Here is a 23,534-nt window from a genome sequence, read left to right on the forward strand (position 1 = left end):
GAAAATTCTAACAGGATCTGACGTCTCTTGCCATTTCGATTCTCCCTCGAATGCAATCAGAATCATGCATGTTTCGAATGCTGTTGGAATGCCCTAAAATATTAAGAATGCACTCAGAGTGCAGTTAGAATATACTTCCAATGTCATTCGATGTTTCTCCACTTGGAATGCACTTCAAAAGTTTTGAGCATGAACAAAACATTCGGACCGGACACAAGAATGGGCCCATATATCTGGAATGCACTCAAAATTTTTAGAACGCAATTCGAATATCCAGGAATATACAAAGAATTCTCATTCCGACTACATTCTAGCTCATTCCGCGTCTAGTGTGACTAGGGTATTACGAGTTTTAGTAATTACACAGATGATGAACAAGTATATTGGAATTAATAAGTAGAATTAAACATTTTCAAGTTTTATAGCATACTTTCTTCAGTAATCGCACAAGAAAAAAGATAAAAAGGAATAAGTAAAAAATGAACACATCAAGTTTTATTTCATACTTGGAGATATAACAATAAACTCCTGCAATATAAGTTAGCTTTCGTAGTTTACACTTCTTTCACTTCTAGGGTGATTTTCTTTGAACTTTTGACAAATACAACTTTAACAATTTCTGAAGGAATCTGAATAACTTAAGTTCCAGGTTAAGATTTATTTCCAGTAATGAACCTGGTCAGCCATGTAGTCCAGCGTTTCGAGAGGTCCGCCCTTTAAACATGTGATGGGCCAGTGAGGATCTTCCATGGTGAGGGACTTAATTTTGCGCCAAGTCTGCCATTCACTTAACAGATTTACTGCCCATTTAGTACTTGCTTGCTTTAGTACTTTTGAGAAAATGCAGGACTAGTCAACGGCAGAAGCCGTTTACCATTGTTACTTCTGCGTTATGTTACCTGCTGAATGACACAATTAAGTGACCCAATAGGTGTGACCGCGTGTTACCCGACTCATTTCGCGTGCCGCATTGCGACAAGGTGACATCCGTTCAGTTCAGTTAGGCTTCGTTCACATGCAATGTCTATTTTCTATTTTCTATTTTCTATTTTCGGTATGTCTTATGATCACGGTCTGTGCACTGAATATCCCGCGGCGTAATTACTGGCAGCGCGAGCCAGTTACTTATAGTAACTTATAGCAGGCTTAATGAACCGTGCCAATAAACTTCCCTATTTCGCGTAAAGCTGAGCGCCTCGTACTTTATCTATATCATATACTACAGCTCGGCTTTTAAGACCATTATCCCACAAAAAATATTTTAAGCATTTATAATGACCTGAAATTTTCTTTATTTTTATTTTTATTTTTATGTATTTTAGATTTTTTATAAGACAGAAGTCAGGCAGTGAAAGTGGGTATATAAGCATTTCTATACTGTGGTTTTAAATACAGAGTAAGAACAACATGTTTAACATATTTGACAGTCTGTCTAAATATTCCTATGCTTTGGATTTCAGTGGGGGTGCTTTCACGTGAAAGGGGATTTGTCTCATTACAACAAACAGTTTTGGATTTCCAAACATTGCTGTGTATTTTTAACTTTTTAATTCTTAGCCAAAAAATGACACTAAAACAACGCTTAAATCTGGACACAGTCATACCAGTAAAATCATTCAAATGATTGTCTTGTCAACAAATTGCTTGATAAGTAGTTTTATTTCTGTGAAAATATAAGTGGGATACATTTTAACCATTTGGTTGCAACTTTTGAAAACAATTTCCTACTCTTGTTGCAGGAAACGAAGCCATCTATCACCAGTTTGAAGGATTGTGGAAATAGAAAAAGGGAAGTGTCCGGTCTAAAGTATGCATTCATAACTTGCAACTTTTCCTATATTTATTGTCGTGTTATTGACGAAGTATGGTAAGTAGACGACTGACGACTCTATATAAAGCCGGGGCCACACTGTGCTTGCAACCTTTCAGCAACCACAGAATCTGGCGATAGCTTGCGATCACTTTGCGAGCTAAGTAAGAAACTTTGGCATATTTTGGTGGACAAACTGTCGCACACCGGTTGATACAATGGTGCAGTGTGATATTTATTGTACACATGGGGGTCACAGCTGCTTAGTGGATATTTATTGTACACATGGGGGTCACAGCTGCTTTGTGGGCATTTATTGTACACATGGGGGTCACAGCTGCTTAGTGGGCATTTATTGTACACATGGGGGTCACAGCTGCTTAGTGGATATTTATTGTACACATGGGGGTCACAGCTGCTTAGTGGGCATTTATTGTACACATGGGGGTCACAGCTGCTTAGTGACCATTTAATGTACACATGGGGATCACAGCTGCTTAGTGTATATTTATTGTACACATGGGGATCACAGCTGCTTACTGGATATTTATTGTACACATGAGGATCACAGCTGCTTAGTGTATATTTATTGTACACATGGGGATCACAGCTGCTTAGTGGGTATTTATTATACACATGGAGGTCACAGCTGCTTAGTGGGCATTTATTGTACACATGGGAGTCACAGCTGCTTAGTGGATATGTATTGTACACATGGGGGTCACAGCCGCTTAGTGGGTATTTATTGTACACATGGGGGTCACAGCTGCTTAGTGGATATTTATTGTACACATGGGGGTCACAGCTGCTTAGTGGATATTTATTGTACACATGGGTGTCACAGCTGCTTAGTGGATATTTATTGTACACATGGGGGTCACAGCTGCTTACTGGATATTTATTGTACACATGGGGGTCACAGCCACTTAGTGGGCATTTATTGTACACATGGGGGTCACAGCTGCTTAGTGGGCATTTATTGTACACATGGGGGTCACAGCTACTTAGTGGATATTTATTGTACACATGGGGGTCACAGCTGCTTAGTGGGCATTTATTGTACACATGGGGGTCACAGCTGCTTACTGGATATTTATTGTACACATGGGGGTCACAGCTGCTTAGTGGGCATTTATTGTACACATGGGGGTCACAGCCACTTAGTGGATATGTATTGTACACATGGGGGTCACAGCTGCTTAGTGGGCATTTATTGTACACATGGGGGTCACAGCTGCTTACTGGATATTTATTGTACACATGGGGGTCACAGCTGCTTAGTGGATATTTATTGTACACGTGGGGGTCACAGCTGCTTAGTGGGCATTTATTGTACACATGGGGGTCACAGCCACTTAGTGGATATTTATTGTACACATGGGGGTCACAGCTGCTTAGTGGGCATTTATTGTACACATGGGGGTCACAGCTGCTTACTGGATATTTATTGTACACATGGGGGTCACAGCTGCTTAGTGGATATTTATTGTACACATGGGGGTCACAGCTGCTTAGTGGGCATTTATTGTACACATGGGGGTCACAGCCACTTAGTGGATATTTATTGTACACGTGGGGGTCACAGCTGCTTAGTGGGCATTTATTGTACACATGGGGGTCACAGCCACTTAGTGGATATGTATTGTACACATGGGGGTCACAGCTGCTTAGTGGGCATTTATTGTACACATGGGGGTCACAGCTGCTTACTGGATATTTATTGTACACATGGGGGTCACAGCTGCTTAGTGGATATTTATTGTACACGTGGGGGTCACAGCTGCTTAGTGGGCATTTATTGTACACATGGGGGTCACAGCCACTTAGTGGATATTTATTGTACACATAGGGGTCACAGCTGCTTAGTGGGCATTTATTGTACACATGGGGGTCACAGCTGCTTACTGGATATTTATTGTACACATGGGGGTCACAGCTGCTTAGTGGATATTTATTGTACACATGGGGGTCACAGCTGCTTAGTGGGCATTTATTGTACACATGGGGGTCACAGCCACTTAGTGGATATTTATTGTACACGTGGGGGTCACAGCTGCTTAGTGGGCATTTATTGTACACATGGGGGTCACAGCTGCTTACTGGATATTTATTGTACACATGGGGGTCACAGCTGCTTACTGGATATTTATTGTACACATGGGGGTCACAGCTGCTTAGTGGATATTTATTGTACACATGGGGGTCACAGCTGCTTAGTGGGTATTTATTGTACACATGGGGGTCACAGCTGCTTAGTGACCATTTAATGTACACATGGGGATCACAGCTGCTTAGTGTATATTTATTGTACACATGGGGATCACAGCTGCTTAGTGGGTATTTATTATACACATGGAGGTCACAGCTGCTTAGTGGGCATTTATTGTACGCATGGGAGTCACAGCCACTTAGTGTGTGTTTTTGGACACATGGGGGTCACAGCTGCTTAGTGAGCATTTATTGGACACATGGAGGTCACAGCCGCTTAGCGGGCATTTATTGTACACATGGAGGTTACAGCTGCTTAGTGGGTATTTATTGTACACATGGGTGTCACAGCTGCTTAGTGGGTATTTATTGTACACATGGGGGTCACAGCTGCTTAGTGGATATTTATTGTACACATAGGTGTCACAGCCGCTTAATGGGCATTTATTGTACTCATGGGGGGTCACAGCCGCTTAGTGGATATTTATTGTACTCATGGGGGTCACAACTGCTTAGTGTTTATTTATTGTACACATGGGGGTCACAGCAGTTTGATATTATTATTGTATACTTGTCGTAATTAAGAAATGGTTGGAATTTTGACTATGTAATTTTCCATCGTTCATTAAAGGTTTTGTTTTATTAGAATCTGTATTCAAAAGAGCTAATTTTCAGGAACCTTTTTGAAAAAAAAATTTAATCCACAGAAAATGGACAATATAACCGTGTTTTGTTTTGTTTTCTGTACTTTTGTAAGTCCAGTGATAACACATTTCGTGTATGCAACGATACAACTGTGCAATAAGGAAAAGTTGACATTTGTAACAAAATCCTTAAATTTCATTAGGTGTGACAACCATTATTCCGCTAAAGTTACCTTAAATATCGTTAACCAACTACCTGACATCAGATGATATGCATTTATGTTTTGCAAATTAAATGGAAAACATTTTAATAAATAGTAAAATACATGATCTTTTTTATTTTGTATGTTTGTTTTTGTCGTTGTTTATGTAGAACTGATTTTCACAGTTTTATATATAGAATAATTGCAGTTTGTATTACTCTGTTGAGGAGCAGGAGTATAAATTTCACATACCAATATTAATCAGATGGATTGATTCAAGGACGGTTAAATAAAGCTTAAATCTTATGGCCTTTGACTTTATATTTTTCTTTCGATTTCTTTAAATAATGTTTTACAAAGTTTTCCTATTGTACATGTATGTTAGGTACACAGCTGTACCGATACACTTTATAAGGGTTCATTGAGTAATTACGACTCAAAGGACTTTGATCCCTTAGTGTAAGTTCGCTGGGGTTTGTTAAATTAATAACATTGATGGTAGTCTTAAAGAAGAATGTTGACACCAGGCTCTGTGTGACGTCAGCTTAAACACCCTTTCATACTACACCGATTACAACAAAATGATAATTAAAAATTGATACAGAAAGGTTCACAGTTGGATAATTAGGAGTGCAGTTTTATTCAGCGTAGAAACACTTGTGGACCCTGGAGAGAACAGGGTAAAATGCACTGTGTTAAATCTTTGCTTGATGGTACATTTAGTAAAACTACATGTAGACCTTACGCTTGTGTAGAGCAGCACCCATGCTCTCGTCTGTTACTACTTTGCACACAATGAACATAAAATGACCATTTTAAAAATAGTAGAAAATACTCCACTCTTGAATGAATCAATGCTTCAAGACGACGGTTGATTAGGTGTGACTAAAATGTTCAGTCAGGTAAACTCCCGTGTTCAGACTGTAATTACGGCGACAGTATCTAAATGAACATCATTTCAACCTGTATCACCTCCTCCGTAACCATCCAGGCACGCGCCAACGCCCCCGTAAACGGACGGCACGGTGCTCCCGCGTCTTTTTTGCTGTGTTTTCCGAAAGCCTATTCGTGGTCTCCGACAAGCTTTGGCCAGATATCTGAAAAAATGTGAGTCATTTTACTCTCTTTGATGCCACTTCTTTGGTCTTTAATTTACGGCTGATTCTAACATAGCTATACTAATAAAAATAGAACGATGCCACCAACAGGACCAGAAGTGCATGCTAAATGTATTCAAGCACGACCTCAATGCATGTGACTTATTTCACTTGAGATTAATATTTTCAAGGTCTATTTATATAATTGGGTTGTGGAATTTCATAAAATTTCACATATTTGCCGCCATTGTTTACCTGACTTAGCTCGACCTGACATATTACGTTGCCCAACGCACCACAGTTCTGATCTTTCCAGCGGAACGGAGATCTTTTGGTGTTGATGGCGCCACAGTCTCTCAAGTCTTTGACCTGTGGCACACCACCACCGGCGCCGTCCCAGTTGACGTAGGTGATGGATGTCCCGTCCACCCACTGCCACGTGGTGCCCACCACCTTGGTCAAACCAATCCAATTAATGAGAAGAGAGGGGCTGCAAAATGAAGGATGTTGCCGACACAGCGGCAAATATGTTAGTAACATTCTATTTTGTACATATATATATATATTATCACTCTTAAAAGGATAATAACTCTTCGTACGATATCTATATTTCACAATAAAAATATTGTGAACAACTCACAGAAATATAATATATTCTGTTTTACCACAAAAACGGCAGTTATAGCTATTATTCTGATATCTGAGCTTGTCTTTAGATCACGTGACCTCCATTGATGGCTGTGCTCTGTTATAATCTCTTAAGAGATTTTAACAAAAAAACAAACTTTTTAGAAAAAAACCAGGGACTAACTTTGAATGTAAAAATGGATTCATTAACCATTGGTAAGTATGGGAAAATTGTTGTTTTCTCCAGGAAAATCCATTTTTTGGCCAAAACGAAGAGTTATTATCCCTTTAAGCTTACCACCTGATTGTGTTAGAAGATGGAGCTCTCCAGTTATAAGCAGTATGTGAAACATCAACGTTAGTATAAATACGGCATTCACATATAAACTTACTATAATCATTTTACCTCCAAAACGATGGTAAAACCTAGTGCTCACTATATTTCTAGTACACTGAAGAACCACTACTTCTTGAGTAAAACAAATGGCAAAAAGTTACAATAAAGTAACAAGATAGATTGGCATTCCTTACTTTAACTGTTAAAACATTGAAACGTACGGAATTAAAACCAGTGTATAACGTATTAGCTGTTTGCGATGTTGAGCCTCGGATTTCTGCGAACGCCGTATTACCGAGTCACCCCGGATTATCCATGGTACGAACATCACGAACATTCAATGCGTCACGAGCGCCGCACTTCAAACCATGGACCGACTATCCGCTGAAGGCCCTGTCACACTATGGGGTTGAACTCTAACAAACCACGAACCGTACATCCGCTGAAGGCCCTGTCACACTATGGGGTTGAACTCTAACAAACCACGAACCGTACATCCGCTGAAGGCCCTGTCACAATATGGGGTTGAACTCTAACAAACCACGAACCGTACATCCGCTGAAGGCCCTGTCACACTGTGGGGTAGAACTCTAACAAACCACGAACCGTATATCCGCTGAAGGCCCTGTCACACTGTGGGGTAGAACTCTAACAAACCACGAACCGTATATCCGCTGAAGGCCCTGTCACACTGTGGGGTAGAACTCTAACAAACCACGAACCGTACATCCGCTGAAGGCCCTGTCACACTGTGGGGTAGAACTCTAACAAACCACGAACCGTACATCCACTGAAGGCCCTGTCACACTGTGGGGTAGAACTCTAACAAACCACGAACCGTACATCTGCTGAAAGCCCTGTCACACTGTGGGGTTGGACTCTAACAAACCACGAACCGTACATCCGCTGAAGGCCCTGTCACACTATGGGGTAGAACTCTAACAAACCACGAACCGTACATCCGCTGAAATCCCTGTCACACTGTGGGGTAGAACTCTAACAAACCACGAACCGTACATCCGCTGAAATCCCTGTCACACTATGGGGCAGAACTCTAATCTATGGGGAAAATAAAACATACGAAGACCTTTGTCATACTTTTAAGTCCTGTCACATCTAGCGTCAAAGAGAAACGCAGATATACGGTACTCATACGGTGTATATACGCTTCACTTACGCTGACACACCTTGATGACTCATACGGTATTCAAACACACGTTATACGGTGTATATACGCTGCACTTACGCTGACACATCTTTATTACTAATACGGTATTCAAACACACGTTATATACGGTGTAAATGCGCTAGCAATGCGCTATTTCTGCTGCTAATTAATTCTTTCTCATAGACTGGAAATAAATGTGATTTCAAACACCCAAAGTGTTGTGTATAATCGATTTCACATACGATACTTGCACGTGCCTCTTTTGTGACAGTGCTTAAGCTACCCGTTCGATAGGTTTCATTTGTGCTTAGAACTAGCGAGAGAGAAATGCCCCATTGAGAACAGTACGGGATTGAGAAAAAGTATGTGAAGCTAAAGATCCGGATGATAGCTGGCCAAATTTTTTTTGCTCGTTGACGACCTATTTTAAGTTTCTGCACAATGAAATCGTGGATGGCGTCGTAAATTTGAGTTTGCGCTCACAAATCCGAGGCACGCAAACGGCAGTTATCGTTTTTAATGCCTCAAAACGTTGAAGTTAATATTCATAGGTTGTCCATATGACTGATTTTACTTAATATTAACCCAAGGAATATATAAGTAGCAAATAGGGTCACGGCACAACTTACCCAGGTGGTATAAGATTTTCAACAAAATCATTTTCTACTGCTGTATTAATTATTGCCAGAGTAGCTCCAGTGGCTTGTCCAGCACAGAAGCTACTGGCGGCAGTAAAGTCGAGGCCTGTATTGACGCCAAAGAATTGATAACACTTCGTTAAATCGTCAGTGGCGTGCCAAAACTCTGTACCAACAGGACCAAGACAAGCTGGAATGAAATGATCTTTGTAGAAGGGTAAAAGTATTTCATTGCTTGTAAACAAACTTGATTGTTTCTCATCATATTACCTAATGAAAAAGATCAATGTTTAATTTATCAACAAACAATATCTATGTATATCTATAGGGTGACTAAAATGTGGCACTATTTTGCTTGAAGATGAACATTAGGTACGTTAGCTTTTTTTTTCAATCACTATATAATTAAAAAGCGATTATATCACGCGAGTGCCTTAACTACAAATTAACAGACAAGTGCTTTGCCCCAGCGAAAGGCATTATATTTTGTTCGTATTTTAAAGCCTTAAAAGCATTTGTAGGATAGCCACTAACTACGGCAACCACCCTTAAGGTGCAAAAGATAATTTGTTCGTATCCAAAGAGAAGTCAAGCGTATCGTCAGCAAAATTTCGGTCATTTAGAACACGCACTATAAAAATGCATCCTCTGAGCTAGAGACATCAATGTTTTTTATTGTTATTTATATATGCTTTAAGGGAATAAAATCTTGGTTCACTTCCTTGTATCAAATATAAATATTATCTTAAAATTGGCTCCGATTTATATAGAGACATGCTGAGTTCAAAAATGTTTATATCAAAATAAATAACACCTACTTCTTATATCCGAGCAAATTGTGCCGTCGCCGGTGAAGCCAGCCAGGCAGGTGCAGGTGAAACTGCCCACGGTGTTGGCGCAGGTGGCATTCTCAGCGCAGTCATCGGCGGCCAGGGCACACTCATCTACGTCGGCACACGCTGTGCCGTCGCCGGTGAAGCCAGCCAGGCAGGTGCAGGTGAAACTGCCCACGGTGTTGGCGCAGGTGGCATTCTCAGCGCAGTCATCGGCGGCCAGGGCACACTCATCTACGTCGGCACACGCTGTGCCGTCGCCGGTGAAGCCAGCCAGGCAGGTGCAGGTGAAACTGCCCACGGTGTTGGCGCAGGTGGCATTCTCAGCGCAGTCATCGGCGGCCAGGGCACACTCATCTACGTCGGCACACGCTGTGCCGTCGCCGGTGAAGCCAGCCAGGCAGGTGCAGGTGAAACTGCCCACGGTGTTGGCGCAGGTGGCATTCTCAGCGCAGTCATCGGCGGCCAGGGCACACTCATCTACGTCGGCACACGCTGTGCCGTCGCCGGTGAAGCCAGCCAGGCAGGTGCAGGTGAAACTGCCCACGGTGTTGGCGCAGGTGGCATTCTCAGCGCAGTCATCGGCGGCCAGGGCACACTCATCTACGTCGGCACACGCTGTGCCGTCGCCGGTGAAGCCAGCCAGGCAGGTGCAGGTGAAACTGCCCACGGTGTTGGCGCAGGTGGCATTCTCAGCGCAGTCATCGGCGGCCAGGGCACACTCATCTACGTCGGCACACGCTGTGCCGTCGCCGGTGAAGCCAGCCAGGCAGGTGCAGGTGAAACTGCCCACGGTGTTGGCGCAGGTGGCATTCTCAGCGCAGTCATCGGCGGCCAGGGCACACTCATCTACGTCGGCACACGCTGTGCCGTCGCCGGTGAAGCCAGCCAGGCAGGTGCAGGTGAAACTGCCCACGGTGTTGGCGCAGGTGGCATTCTCAGCGCAGTCATCGGCGGCCAGGGCACACTCATCTACGTCGGCACACGCTGTGCCGTCGCCGGTGAAGCCAGCCAGGCAGGTGCAGGTGAAACTGCCCACGGTGTTGGCGCAGGTGGCATTCTCAGCGCAGTCATCGGCGGCCAGGGCACACTCATCTACGTCGGCACACGCTGTGCCGTCGCCGGTGAAGCCAGCCAGGCAGGTGCAGGTGAAACTGCCCACGGTGTTGGCGCAGGTGGCATTCTCAGCGCAGTCATCGGCGGCCAGGGCACACTCATCTACGTCGGCACACGCTGTGCCGTCGCCGGTGAAGCCAGCCAGGCAGGTGCAGGTGAAACTGCCCACGGTGTTGGCGCAGGTGGCATTCTCAGCGCAGTCATCGGCGGCCAGGGCACACTCATCTACGTCGGCACACGCTGTGCCGTCGCCGGTGAAGCCAGCCAGGCAGGTGCAGGTGAAACTGCCCACGGTGTTGGCGCAGGTGGCATTCTCAGCGCAGTCATCGGCGGCCAGGGCACACTCATCTACGTCGGCACACGCTGTGCCGTCGCCGGTGAAGCCAGCCAGGCAGGTGCAGGTGAAACTGCCCACGGTGTTGGCGCAGGTGGCATTCTCAGCGCAGTCATCGGCGGCCAGGGCACACTCATCTACGTCGGCACACGCTGTGCCGTCGCCGGTGAAGCCAGCCAGGCAGGTGCAGGTGAAACTGCCCACGGTGTTGGCGCAGGTGGCATTCTCAGCGCAGTCATCGGCGGCCAGGGCACACTCATCTACGTCGGCACACGCTGTGCCGTCGCCGGTGAAGCCAGCCAGGCAGGTGCAGGTGAAACTGCCCACGGTGTTGGCGCAGGTGGCATTCTCAGCGCAGTCATCGGCGGCCAGGGCACACTCATCTACGTCGGCACACGCTGTGCCGTCGCCGGTGAAGCCAGCCAGGCAGGTGCAGGTGAAACTGCCCACGGTGTTGGCGCAGGTGGCATTCTCAGCGCAGTCATCGGCGGCCAGGGCACACTCATCTACGTCGGCACACGCTGTGCCGTCGCCGGTGAAGCCAGCCAGGCAGGTGCAGGTGAAACTGCCCACGGTGTTGGCGCAGGTGGCATTCTCAGCGCAGTCATCGGCGGCCAGGGCACACTCATCTACGTCGGCACACGCTGTGCCGTCGCCGGTGAAGCCAGCCAGGCAGGTGCAGGTGAAACTGCCCACGGTGTTGGCGCAGGTGGCATTCTCAGCGCAGTCATCGGCGGCCAGGGCACACTCATCTACGTCGGCACACGCTGTGCCGTCGCCGGTGAAGCCAGCCAGGCAGGTGCAGGTGAAACTGCCCACGGTGTTGGCGCAGGTGGCATTCTCAGCGCAGTCATCGGCGGCCAGGGCACACTCATCTACGTCGGCACACGCTGTGCCGTCGCCGGTGAAGCCAGCCAGGCAGGTGCAGGTGAAACTGCCCACGGTGTTGGCGCAGGTGGCATTCTCAGCGCAGTCATCGGCGGCCAGGGCACACTCATCTACGTCGGCACACGCTGTGCCGTCGCCGGTGAAGCCAGCCAGGCAGGTGCAGGTGAAACTGCCCACGGTGTTGGCGCAGGTGGCATTCTCAGCGCAGTCATCGGCGGCCAGGGCACACTCATCTACGTCGGCACACGCTGTGCCGTCGCCGGTGAAGCCAGCCAGGCAGGTGCAGGTGAAACTGCCCACGGTGTTGGCGCAGGTGGCATTCTCAGCGCAGTCATCGGCGGCCAGGGCACACTCATCTACGTCGGCACACGCTGTGCCGTCGCCGGTGAAGCCAGCCAGGCAGGTGCAGGTGAAACTGCCCACGGTGTTGGCGCAGGTGGCATTCTCAGCGCAGTCATCGGCGGCCAGGGCACACTCATCTACGTCGGCACACGCTGTGCCGTCGCCGGTGAAGCCAGCCAGGCAGGTGCAGGTGAAACTGCCCACGGTGTTGGCGCAGGTGGCATTCTCAGCGCAGTCATCGGCGGCCAGGGCACACTCATCTACGTCGGCACACGCTGTGCCGTCGCCGGTGAAGCCAGCCAGGCAGGTGCAGGTGAAACTGCCCACGGTGTTGGCGCAGGTGGCATTCTCAGCGCAGTCATCGGCGGCCAGGGCACACTCATCTACGTCGGCACACGCTGTGCCGTCGCCGGTGAAGCCAGCCAGGCAGGTGCAGGTGAAACTGCCCACGGTGTTGGCGCAGGTGGCATTCTCAGCGCAGTCATCGGCGGCCAGGGCACACTCATCTACGTCGGCACACGCTGTGCCGTCGCCGGTGAAGCCAGCCAGGCAGGTGCAGGTGAAACTGCCCACGGTGTTGGCGCAGGTGGCATTCTCAGCGCAGTCATCGGCGGCCAGGGCACACTCATCTACGTCGGCACACGCTGTGCCGTCGCCGGTGAAGCCAGCCAGGCAGGTGCAGGTGAAACTGCCCACGGTGTTGGCGCAGGTGGCATTCTCAGCGCAGTCATCGGCGGCCAGGGCACACTCATCTACGTCGGCACACGCTGTGCCGTCGCCGGTGAAGCCAGCCAGGCAGGTGCAGGTGAAACTGCCCACGGTGTTGGCGCAGGTGGCATTCTCAGCGCAGTCATCGGCGGCCAGGGCACACTCATCTACGTCGGCACACGCTGTGCCGTCGCCGGTGAAGCCAGCCAGGCAGGTGCAGGTGAAACTGCCCACGGTGTTGGCGCAGGTGGCATTCTCAGCGCAGTCATCGGCGGCCAGGGCACACTCATCTACGTCGGCACACGCTGTGCCGTCGCCGGTGAAGCCAGCCAGGCAGGTGCAGGTGAAACTGCCCACGGTGTTGGCGCAGGTGGCATTCTCAGCGCAGTCATCGGCGGCCAGGGCACACTCATCTACGTCGGCACACGCTGTGCCGTCGCCGGTGAAGCCAGCCAGGCAGGTGCAGGTGAAACTGCCCACGGTGTTGGCGCAGGTGGCATTCTCAGCGCAGTCATCGGCGGCCAGGGCACACTCATCTACGTCGGCACACGCTGTGCCGTCGCCGGTGAAGCCAGCCAGGCAGGTGCAGGTGAAACTGCCCACGGTGTTGGCGCAGGTGGCATTCTCAGCGCAGTCATCGGCGGCCAGGGCACACTCATCTACGTCGGCACACGCTGTGCCGTCGCCGGTGAAGCCAGCCAGGCAGGTGCAGGTGAAACTGCCCACGGTGTTGGCGCAGGTGGCATTCTCAGCGCAGTCATCGGCGGCCAGGGCACACTCATCTACGTCGGCACACGCTGTGCCGTCGCCGGTGAAGCCAGCCAGGCAGGTGCAGGTGAAACTGCCCACGGTGTTGGCGCAGGTGGCATTCTCAGCGCAGTCATCGGCGGCCAGGGCACACTCATCTACGTCGGCACACGCTGTGCCGTCGCCGGTGAAGCCAGCCAGGCAGGTGCAGGTGAAACTGCCCACGGTGTTGGCGCAGGTGGCATTCTCAGCGCAGTCATCGGCGGCCAGGGCACACTCATCTACGTCGGCACACGCTGTGCCGTCGCCGGTGAAGCCAGCCAGGCAGGTGCAGGTGAAACTGCCCACGGTGTTGGCGCAGGTGGCATTCTCAGCGCAGTCATCGGCGGCCAGGGCACACTCATCTACGTCGGCACACGCTGTGCCGTCGCCGGTGAAGCCAGCCAGGCAGGTGCAGGTGAAACTGCCCACGGTGTTGGCGCAGGTGGCATTCTCAGCGCAGTCATCGGCGGCCAGGGCACACTCATCTACGTCGGCACACGCTGTGCCGTCGCCGGTGAAGCCAGCCAGGCAGGTGCAGGTGAAACTGCCCACGGTGTTGGCGCAGGTGGCATTCTCAGCGCAGTCATCGGCGGCCAGGGCACACTCATCTACGTCGGCACACGCTGTGCCGTCGCCGGTGAAGCCAGCCAGGCAGGTGCAGGTGAAACTGCCCACGGTGTTGGCGCAGGTGGCATTCTCAGCGCAGTCATCGGCGGCCAGGGCACACTCATCTACGTCGGCACACGCTGTGCCGTCGCCGGTGAAGCCAGCCAGGCAGGTGCAGGTGAAACTGCCCACGGTGTTGGCGCAGGTGGCATTCTCAGCGCAGTCATCGGCGGCCAGGGCACACTCATCTACGTCGGCACACGCTGTGCCGTCGCCGGTGAAGCCAGCCAGGCAGGTGCAGGTGAAACTGCCCACGGTGTTGGCGCAGGTGGCATTCTCAGCGCAGTCATCGGCGGCCAGGGCACACTCATCTACGTCGGCACACGCTGTGCCGTCGCCGGTGAAGCCAGCCAGGCAGGTGCAGGTGAAACTGCCCACGGTGTTGGCGCAGGTGGCATTCTCAGCGCAGTCATCGGCGGCCAGGGCACACTCATCTACGTCGGCACACGCTGTGCCGTCGCCGGTGAAGCCAGCCAGGCAGGTGCAGGTGAAACTGCCCACGGTGTTGGCGCAGGTGGCATTCTCAGCGCAGTCATCGGCGGCCAGGGCACACTCATCTACGTCGGCACACGCTGTGCCGTCGCCGGTGAAGCCAGCCAGGCAGGTGCAGGTGAAACTGCCCACGGTGTTGGCGCAGGTGGCATTCTCAGCGCAGTCATCGGCGGCCAGGGCACACTCATCTACGTCGGCACACGCTGTGCCGTCGCCGGTGAAGCCAGCCAGGCAGGTGCAGGTGAAACTGCCCACGGTGTTGGCGCAGGTGGCATTCTCAGCGCAGTCATCGGCGGCCAGGGCACACTCATCTACGTCGGCACACGCTGTGCCGTCGCCGGTGAAGCCAGCCAGGCAGGTGCAGGTGAAACTGCCCACGGTGTTGGCGCAGGTGGCATTCTCAGCGCAGTCATCGGCGGCCAGGGCACACTCATCTACGTCGGCACACGCTGTGCCGTCGCCGGTGAAGCCAGCCAGGCAGGTGCAGGTGAAACTGCCCACGGTGTTGGCGCAGGTGGCATTCTCAGCGCAGTCATCGGCGGCCAGGGCACACTCATCTACGTCGGCACACGCTGTGCCGTCGCCGGTGAAGCCAGCCAGGCAGGTGCAGGTGAAACTGCCCACGGTGTTGGCGCAGGTGGCATTCTCAGCGCAGTCATCGGCGGCCAGGGCACACTCATCTACGTCGGCACACGCTGTGCCGTCGCCGGTGAAGCCAGCCAGGCAGGTGCAGGTGAAACTGCCCACGGTGTTGGCGCAGGTGGCATTCTCAGCGCAGTCATCGGCGGCCAGGGCACACTCATCTACGTCGGCACACGCTGTGCCGTCGCCGGTGAAGCCAGCCAGGCAGGTGCAGGTGAAACTGCCCACGGTGTTGGCGCAGGTGGCATTCTCAGCGCAGTCATCGGCGGCCAGGGCACACTCATCTACGTCGGCACACGCTGTGCCGTCGCCGGTGAAGCCAGCCAGGCAGGTGCAGGTGAAACTGCCCACGGTGTTGGCGCAGGTGGCATTCTCAGCGCAGTCATCGGCGGCCAGGGCACACTCATCTACGTCGGCACACGCTGTGCCGTCGCCGGTGAAGCCAGCCAGGCAGGTGCAGGTGAAACTGCCCACGGTGTTGGCGCAGGTGGCATTCTCAGCGCAGTCATCGGCGGCCAGGGCACACTCATCTACGTCGGCACACGCTGTGCCGTCGCCGGTGAAGCCAGCCAGGCAGGTGCAGGTGAAACTGCCCACGGTGTTGGCGCAGGTGGCATTCTCAGCGCAGTCATCGGCGGCCAGGGCACACTCATCTACGTCGGCACACGCTGTGCCGTCGCCGGTGAAGCCAGCCAGGCAGGTGCAGGTGAAACTGCCCACGGTGTTGGCGCAGGTGGCATTCTCAGCGCAGTCATCGGCGGCCAGGGCACACTCATCTACGTCGGCACACGCTGTGCCGTCGCCGGTGAAGCCAGCCAGGCAGGTGCAGGTGAAACTGCCCACGGTGTTGGCGCAGGTGGCATTCTCAGCGCAGTCATCGGCGGCCAGGGCACACTCATCTACGTCGGCACACGCTGTGCCGTCGCCGGTGAAGCCAGCCAGGCAGGTGCAGGTGAAACTGCCCACGGTGTTGGCGCAGGTGGCATTCTCAGCGCAGTCATCGGCGGCCAGGGCACACTCATCTACGTCGGCACACGCTGTGCCGTCGCCGGTGAAGCCAGCCAGGCAGGTGCAGGTGAAACTGCCCACGGTGTTGGCGCAGGTGGCATTCTCAGCGCAGTCATCGGCGGCCAGGGCACACTCATCTACGTCGGCACACGCTGTGCCGTCGCCGGTGAAGCCAGCCAGGCAGGTGCAGGTGAAACTGCCCACGGTGTTGGCGCAGGTGGCATTCTCAGCGCAGTCATCGGCGGCCAGGGCACACTCATCTACGTCGGCACACGCTGTGCCGTCGCCGGTGAAGCCAGCCAGGCAGGTGCAGGTGAAACTGCCCACGGTGTTGGCGCAGGTGGCATTCTCAGCGCAGTCATCGGCGGCCAGGGCACACTCATCTACGTCGGCACACGCTGTGCCGTCGCCGGTGAAGCCAGCCAGGCAGGTGCAGGTGAAACTGCCCACGGTGTTGGCGCAGGTGGCATTCTCAGCGCAGTCATCGGCGGCCAGGGCACACTCATCTACGTCGGCACACGCTGTGCCGTCGCCGGTGAAGCCAGCCAGGCAGGTGCAGGTGAAACTGCCCACGGTGTTGGCGCAGGTGGCATTCTCAGCGCAGTCATCGGCGGCCAGGGCACACTCATCTACGTCGGCACACGCTGTGCCGTCGCCGGTGAAGCCAGCCAGGCAGGTGCAGGTGAAACTGCCCACGGTGTTGGCGCAGGTGGCATTCTCAGCGCAGTCATCGGCGGCCAGGGCACACTCATCTACGTCGGCACACGCTGTGCCGTCGCCGGTGAAGCCAGCCAGGCAGGTGCAGGTGAAACTGCCCACGGTGTTGGCGCAGGTGGCATTCTCAGCGCAGTCATCGGCGGCCAGGGCACACTCATCTACGTCGGCACACGCTGTGCCGTCGCCGGTGAAGCCAGCCAGGCAGGTGCAGGTGAAACTGCCCACGGTGTTGGCGCAGGTGGCATTCTCAGCGCAGTCATCGGCGGCCAGGGCACACTCATCTACGTCGGCACACGCTGTGCCGTCGCCGGTGAAGCCAGCCAGGCAGGTGCAGGTGAAACTGCCCACGGTGTTGGCGCAGGTGGCATTCTCAGCGCAGTCATCGGCGGCCAGGGCACACTCATCTACGTCGGCACACGCTGTGCCGTCGCCGGTGAAGCCAGCCAGGCAGGTGCAGGTGAAACTGCCCACGGTGTTGGCGCAGGTGGCATTCTCAGCGCAGTCATCGGCGGCCAGGGCACACTCATCTACGTCGGCACACGCTGTGCCGTCGCCGGTGAAGCCAGCCAGGCAGGTGCAGGTGAAACTGCCCACGGTGTTGGCGCAGGTGGCATTCTCAGCGCAGTCATCGGCGGCCAGGGCACACTCATCTACGTCGGCACACGCTGTGCCGTCGCCGGTGAAGCCAGCCAGGCAGGTGCAGGTGAAACTGCCCACGGTGTTGGCGCAGGTGGCATTCTCAGCGCAGTCATCGGCGGCCAGGGCACACTCATCTACGTCGGCACACGCTGTGCCGTCGCCGGTGAAGCCAGCCAGGCAGGTGCAGGTGAAACTGCCCACGGTGTTGGCGCAGGTGGCATTCTCAGCGCAGTCATCGGCGGCCAGGGCACACTCATCTACGTCGGCACACGCTGTGCCGTCGCCGGTGAAGCCAGCCAGGCAGGTGCAGGTGAAACTGCCCACGGTGTTGGCGCAGGTGGCATTCTCAGCGCAGTCATCGGCGGCCAGGGCACACTCATCTACGTCGGCACACGCTGTGCCGTCGCCGGTGAAGCCAGCCAGGCAGGTGCAGGTGAAACTGCCCACGGTGTTGGCGCAGGTGGCATTCTCAGCGCAGTCATCGGCGGCCAGGGCACACTCATCTACGTCGGCACACGCTGTGCCGTCGCCGGTGAAGCCAGCCAGGCAGGTGCAGGTGAAACTGCCCACGGTGTTGGCGCAGGTGGCATTCTCAGCGCAGTCATCGGCGGCCAGGGCACACTCATCTACGTCGGCACACGCTGTGCCGTCGCCGGTGAAGCCAGCCAGGCAGGTGCAGGTGAAACTGCCCACGGTGTTGGCGCAGGTGGCATTCTCAGCGCAGTCATCGGCGGCCAGGGCACACTCATCTACGTCGGCACACGCTGTGCCGTCGCCGGTGAAGCCAGCCAGGCAGGTGCAGGTGAAACTGCCCACGGTGTTGGCGCAGGTGGCATTCTCAGCGCAGTCATCGGCGGCCAGGGCACACTCATCTACGTCGGCACACGCTGTGCCGTCGCCGGTGAAGCCAGCCAGGCAGGTGCAGGTGAAACTGCCCACGGTGTTGGCGCAGGTGGCATTCTCAGCGCAGTCATCGGCGGCCAGGGCACACTCATCTACGTCGGCACACGCTGTGCCGTCGCCGGTGAAGCCAGCCAGGCAGGTGCAGGTGAAACTGCCCACGGTGTTGGCGCAGGTGGCATTCTCAGCGCAGTCATCGGCGGCCAGGGCACACTCATCTACGTCGGCACACGCTGTGCCGTCGCCGGTGAAGCCAGCCAGGCAGGTGCAGGTGAAACTGCCCACGGTGTTGGCGCAGGTGGCATTCTCAGCGCAGTCATCGGCGGCCAGGGCACACTCATCTACGTCGGCACACGCTGTGCCGTCGCCGGTGAAGCCAGCCAGGCAGGTGCAGGTGAAACTGCCCACGGTGTTGGCGCAGGTGGCATTCTCAGCGCAGTCATCGGCGGCCAGGGCACACTCATCTACGTCGGCACACGCTGTGCCGTCGCCGGTGAAGCCAGCCAGGCAGGTGCAGGTGAAACTGCCCACGGTGTTGGCGCAGGTGGCATTCTCAGCGCAGTCATCGGCGGCCAGGGCACACTCATCTACGTCGGCACACGCTGTGCCGTCGCCGGTGAAGCCAGCCAGGCAGGTGCAGGTGAAACTGCCCACGGTGTTGGCGCAGGTGGCATTCTCAGCGCAGTCATCGGCGGCCAGGGCACACTCATCTACGTCGGCACACGCTGTGCCGTCGCCGGTGAAGCCAGCCAGGCAGGTGCAGGTGAAACTGCCCACGGTGTTGGCGCAGGTGGCATTCTCAGCGCAGTCATCGGCGGCCAGGGCACACTCATCTACGTCGGCACACGCTGTGCCGTCGCCGGTGAAGCCAGCCAGGCAGGTGCAGGTGAAACTGCCCACGGTGTTGGCGCAGGTGGCATTCTCAGCGCAGTCATCGGCGGCCAGGGCACACTCATCTACGTCGGCACACGCTGTGCCGTCGCCGGTGAAGCCAGCCAGGCAGGTGCAGGTGAAACTGCCCACGGTGTTGGCGCAGGTGGCATTCTCAGCGCAGTCATCGGCGGCCAGGGCACACTCATCTACGTCGGCACACGCTGTGCCGTCGCCGGTGAAGCCAGCCAGGCAGGTGCAGGTGAAACTGCCCACGGTGTTGGCGCAGGTGGCATTCTCAGCGCAGTCATCGGCGGCCAGGGCACACTCATCTACGTCGGCACACGCTGTGCCGTCGCCGGTGAAGCCAGCCAGGCAGGTGCAGGTGAAACTGCCCACGGTGTTGGCGCAGGTGGCATTCTCAGCGCAGTCATCGGCGGCCAGGGCACACTCATCTACGTCGGCACACGCTGTGCCGTCGCCGGTGAAGCCAGCCAGGCAGGTGCAGGTGAAACTGCCCACGGTGTTGGCGCAGGTGGCATTCTCAGCGCAGTCATCGGCGGCCAGGGCACACTCATCTACGTCGGCACACGCTGTGCCGTCGCCGGTGAAGCCAGCCAGGCAGGTGCAGGTGAAACTGCCCACGGTGTTGGCGCAGGTGGCATTCTCAGCGCAGTCATCGGCGGCCAGGGCACACTCATCTACGTCGGCACACGCTGTGCCGTCGCCGGTGAAGCCAGCCAGGCAGGTGCAGGTGAAACTGCCCACGGTGTTGGCGCAGGTGGCATTCTCAGCGCAGTCATCGGCGGCCAGGGCACACTCATCTACGTCGGCACACGCTGTGCCGTCGCCGGTGAAGCCAGCCAGGCAGGTGCAGGTGAAACTGCCCACGGTGTTGGCGCAGGTGGCATTCTCAGCGCAGTCATCGGCGGCCAGGGCACACTCATCTACGTACGGCACACGCTGTGCCGTCGCCCGGTGAAGCCAGCCAGGCAGGTGCAGGTGAAACTGCCCACGGTGTTGGCGCAGGTGGCATTCTCAGCGCAGATCATCGGCGGCCAGGGCACACTCATCTACGTCGGCACACGCTGTGCCGTCGCCGGTGAAGCCAGCCAGGCAGGTGCAGGTGAAACTGCCCCACGGTGTTGGCGCAGGTGGCATTCTCAGCGCAGTCATCGGCGGCCAGGGCACATCTACGTCGGCACACGCTGTGCCGTCGCCGGTGAAGCCAGCCAGGCAGGTGCAGGTGAAACTGCCCACGGTGTTGGCGCAGGTGGCATTCTCAGCGCAGTCATCGGCGGCCAGGGCACACTCATCTACGTCGGCACACGCTGTGCCGTCGCCGGTGAAGCCAGCCAGGCAGGTGCAGGTGAAACTGCCCACGGTGTTGGCGCAGGTGGCATTCTCAGCGCAGTCATCGGCGGCCAGGGCACACTCATCTACGTCGGCACACGCTGTGCCGTCGCCGGTGAAGCCAGCCAGGCAGGTGCAGGTGAAACTGCCCACGGTGTTGGCGCAGGTGGCATTCTCAGCGCAGTCATCGGCGGCCAGGGCACACTCATCTACGTCGGCACACGCTGTGCCGTCGCCGGTGAAGCCAGCCAGGCAGGTGCAGGTGAAACTGCCCACGGTGTTGGCGCAGGTGGCATTCTCAGCGCAGTCATCGGCGGCCAGGGCACACTCATCTACGTCGGCACACGCTGTGCCGTCGCCGGTGAAGCCAGCCAGGCAGGTGCAGGTGAAACTGCCCACGGTGTTGGCGCAGGTGGCATTCTCAGCGCAGTCATCGGCGGCCAGGGCACACTCATCTACGTCGGCACACGCTGTGCCGTCGCCGGTGAAGCCAGCCAGGCAGGTGCAGGTGAAACTGCCCACGGTGTTGGCGCAGGTGGCATTCTCAGCGCAGTCATCGGCGGCCAGGGCACACTCATCTACGTCGGCACACGCTGTGCCGTCGCCGGTGAAGCCAGCCAGGCAGGTGCAGGTGAAACTGCCCACGGTGTTGGCGCAGGTGGCATTCTCAGCGCAGTCATCGGCGGCCAGGGCACACTCATCTACGTCGGCACACGCTGTGCCGTCGCCGGTGAAGCCAGCCAGGCAGGTGCAGGTGAAACTGCCCACGGTGTTGGCGCAGGTGGCATTCTCAAGCGCAGTCATCGGCGGCCAGGGCACACTCATCTACGTCGGCACACACGCTGTGCCGTCGCCGGTGAAGCCAGCCAGGCAGGTGCAGGTGAAACTGCCCACGGTGTTGGCGCAGGTGGCATTCTCAGCGCAGTCATCGGCGGCCAGGGCACACTCATCTACGTCGGCACACGCTGTGCCGTCGCCGGTGAAGCCAGCCAGGCAGGTGCAGGTGAAACTGCCCACGGTGTTGGCGCAGGTGGCATTCTCAGCGCAGTCATCGGCGGCCAGGGCACACTCATCTACGTCGGCACACGCTGTGCCGTCGCGGTGAAGCCAGCCAGGCAGGTGCAGGTGAAACTGCCCACGGTGTTGGCGCAGGTGGCATTCTCAGCGCAGTCATCGGCGGCCAGGGCACACTCATCTACGTCGGCACACGCTGTGCCGTCGCCGGTGAAGCCAGCCAGGCAGGTGCAGGTGAAACTGCCCACGGTGTTGGCGCAGGTGGCATTCTCAGCGCAGTCAATCGGCGGCCAGGGCACACTCATCTACGTCGGCACACGCTGTGCCGTCGCCGGTGAAGCCAGCCAGGCAGGTGCAGGTGAAACTGCCCACGGTGTTGGCGCAGGTGGCATTCTCAGCGCAGTCATCGGCGGCCAGGGACTCATCTACGTCGGCACACGCTGTGCCGTCGCCGGTGAAGCCAGCCAGGCAGGTGCAGGTGAAAACTGCCCACGGTGTTGGCGCAGGTGGCATTCTCAGCGCAGTCATCGGCGGCCAGGGCACACTCATCTACGTCGGCACACGCTGTGCCGTCGCCGGTGAAGCCAGCCAGGCAGGTGCAGGTGAAACTGCCCACGGTGTTGGCGCAGGTGGCATTCTCAGCGCAGTCATCGGCGGCCAGGGCACACTCATCTACGTCGGCACACGCTGTGCCGTCGCCGGTGAAGCCAGCCAGGCAGGTGCAGGTGAAACTGCCCACGGTGTTGGCGCAGGTGGCATTCTCAGCGCAGTCATCGGCGGCCAGGGCACACTCATCTACGTCGGCACACGCTGTGCCGTCGCCGGTGAAGCCAGCCAGGCAGGTGCAGGTGAAACTGCCCACGGTGTTGGCGCAGGTGGCATTCTCAGCGCAGTCATCGGCGGCCAGGGCACACTCATCTACGTCGGCACACGCTGTGCCGTCGCCGGTGAAGCCAGCCAGGCAGGTGCAGGTGAAACTGCCCACGGTGTTGGCGCAGGTGGCATTCTCAGCGCAGTCATCGGCGGCCAGGGCACACTCATCTACGTCGGCACACGCTGTGCCGTCGCCGGTGAAAGCCAGCCAGGCAGGTGCAGGTGAAACTGCCCACGGTGTTGGCGCAGGTGGCATTCTCAGCGCAGTCATCGGCGGCCAGGGCACACTCATCTACGTCGGCACACGCTGTGCCGTCGCCGGTGAAGCCAGCCAGGCAGGTGCAGGTGAAACTGCCCACGGTGTTGGCGCAGGTGGCATTCTCAGCGCAGTCATCGGCGGCCAGGGCACACTCATCTACGTCGGCACACGCTGTGCCGTCGCCGGTGAAGCCAGCCAGGCAGGTGCAGGTGAAACTGCCCACGGTGTTGGCGCAGGTGGCATTCTCAGCGCAGTCATCGGCGGCCAGGGCACACTCATCTACGTCGGCACACGCTGTGCCGTCGCCGGTGAAGCCAGCCAGGCAGGTGCAGGTGAAACTGCCCACGGTGTTGGCGCAG

General features: G+C 55.3%; 1 protein-coding gene across 1 annotated transcript in view; it reads right to left on the bottom strand.

Annotated features, from left to right (window-relative positions):
• Positions 1 to 5,474: 5,474 nt before the first annotated feature.
• LOC147761418 (uncharacterized) overlaps positions 5,475 to 23,534 on the bottom strand; it is a 66,177-nt gene continuing 48,117 nt past the window's right edge. The window contains exons 5-8 of the mRNA XM_087013143.1: positions 9,551 to 9,799; positions 8,724 to 8,922; positions 6,218 to 6,452; positions 5,475 to 5,962 (exon numbers count right to left, since the gene is read on the bottom strand). Coding sequence (XP_086869269.1) covers positions 5,834 to 5,962; positions 6,218 to 6,452; positions 8,724 to 8,922; positions 9,551 to 9,799 — 812 coding nt within the window. The 3' untranslated portion in view covers positions 5,475 to 5,833. The remainder of the gene's footprint in view (positions 5,963 to 6,217; positions 6,453 to 8,723; positions 8,923 to 9,550; positions 9,800 to 23,534) is intronic.

Source organism: Lingula anatina, chromosome 5 (assembly GCF_051362555.1).
Source record: "Lingula anatina isolate TDL-2025a chromosome 5, LinAna3.0, whole genome shotgun sequence".
Lineage (NCBI taxonomy): Eukaryota > Metazoa > Brachiopoda > Lingulata > Lingulida > Lingulidae > Lingula > Lingula anatina.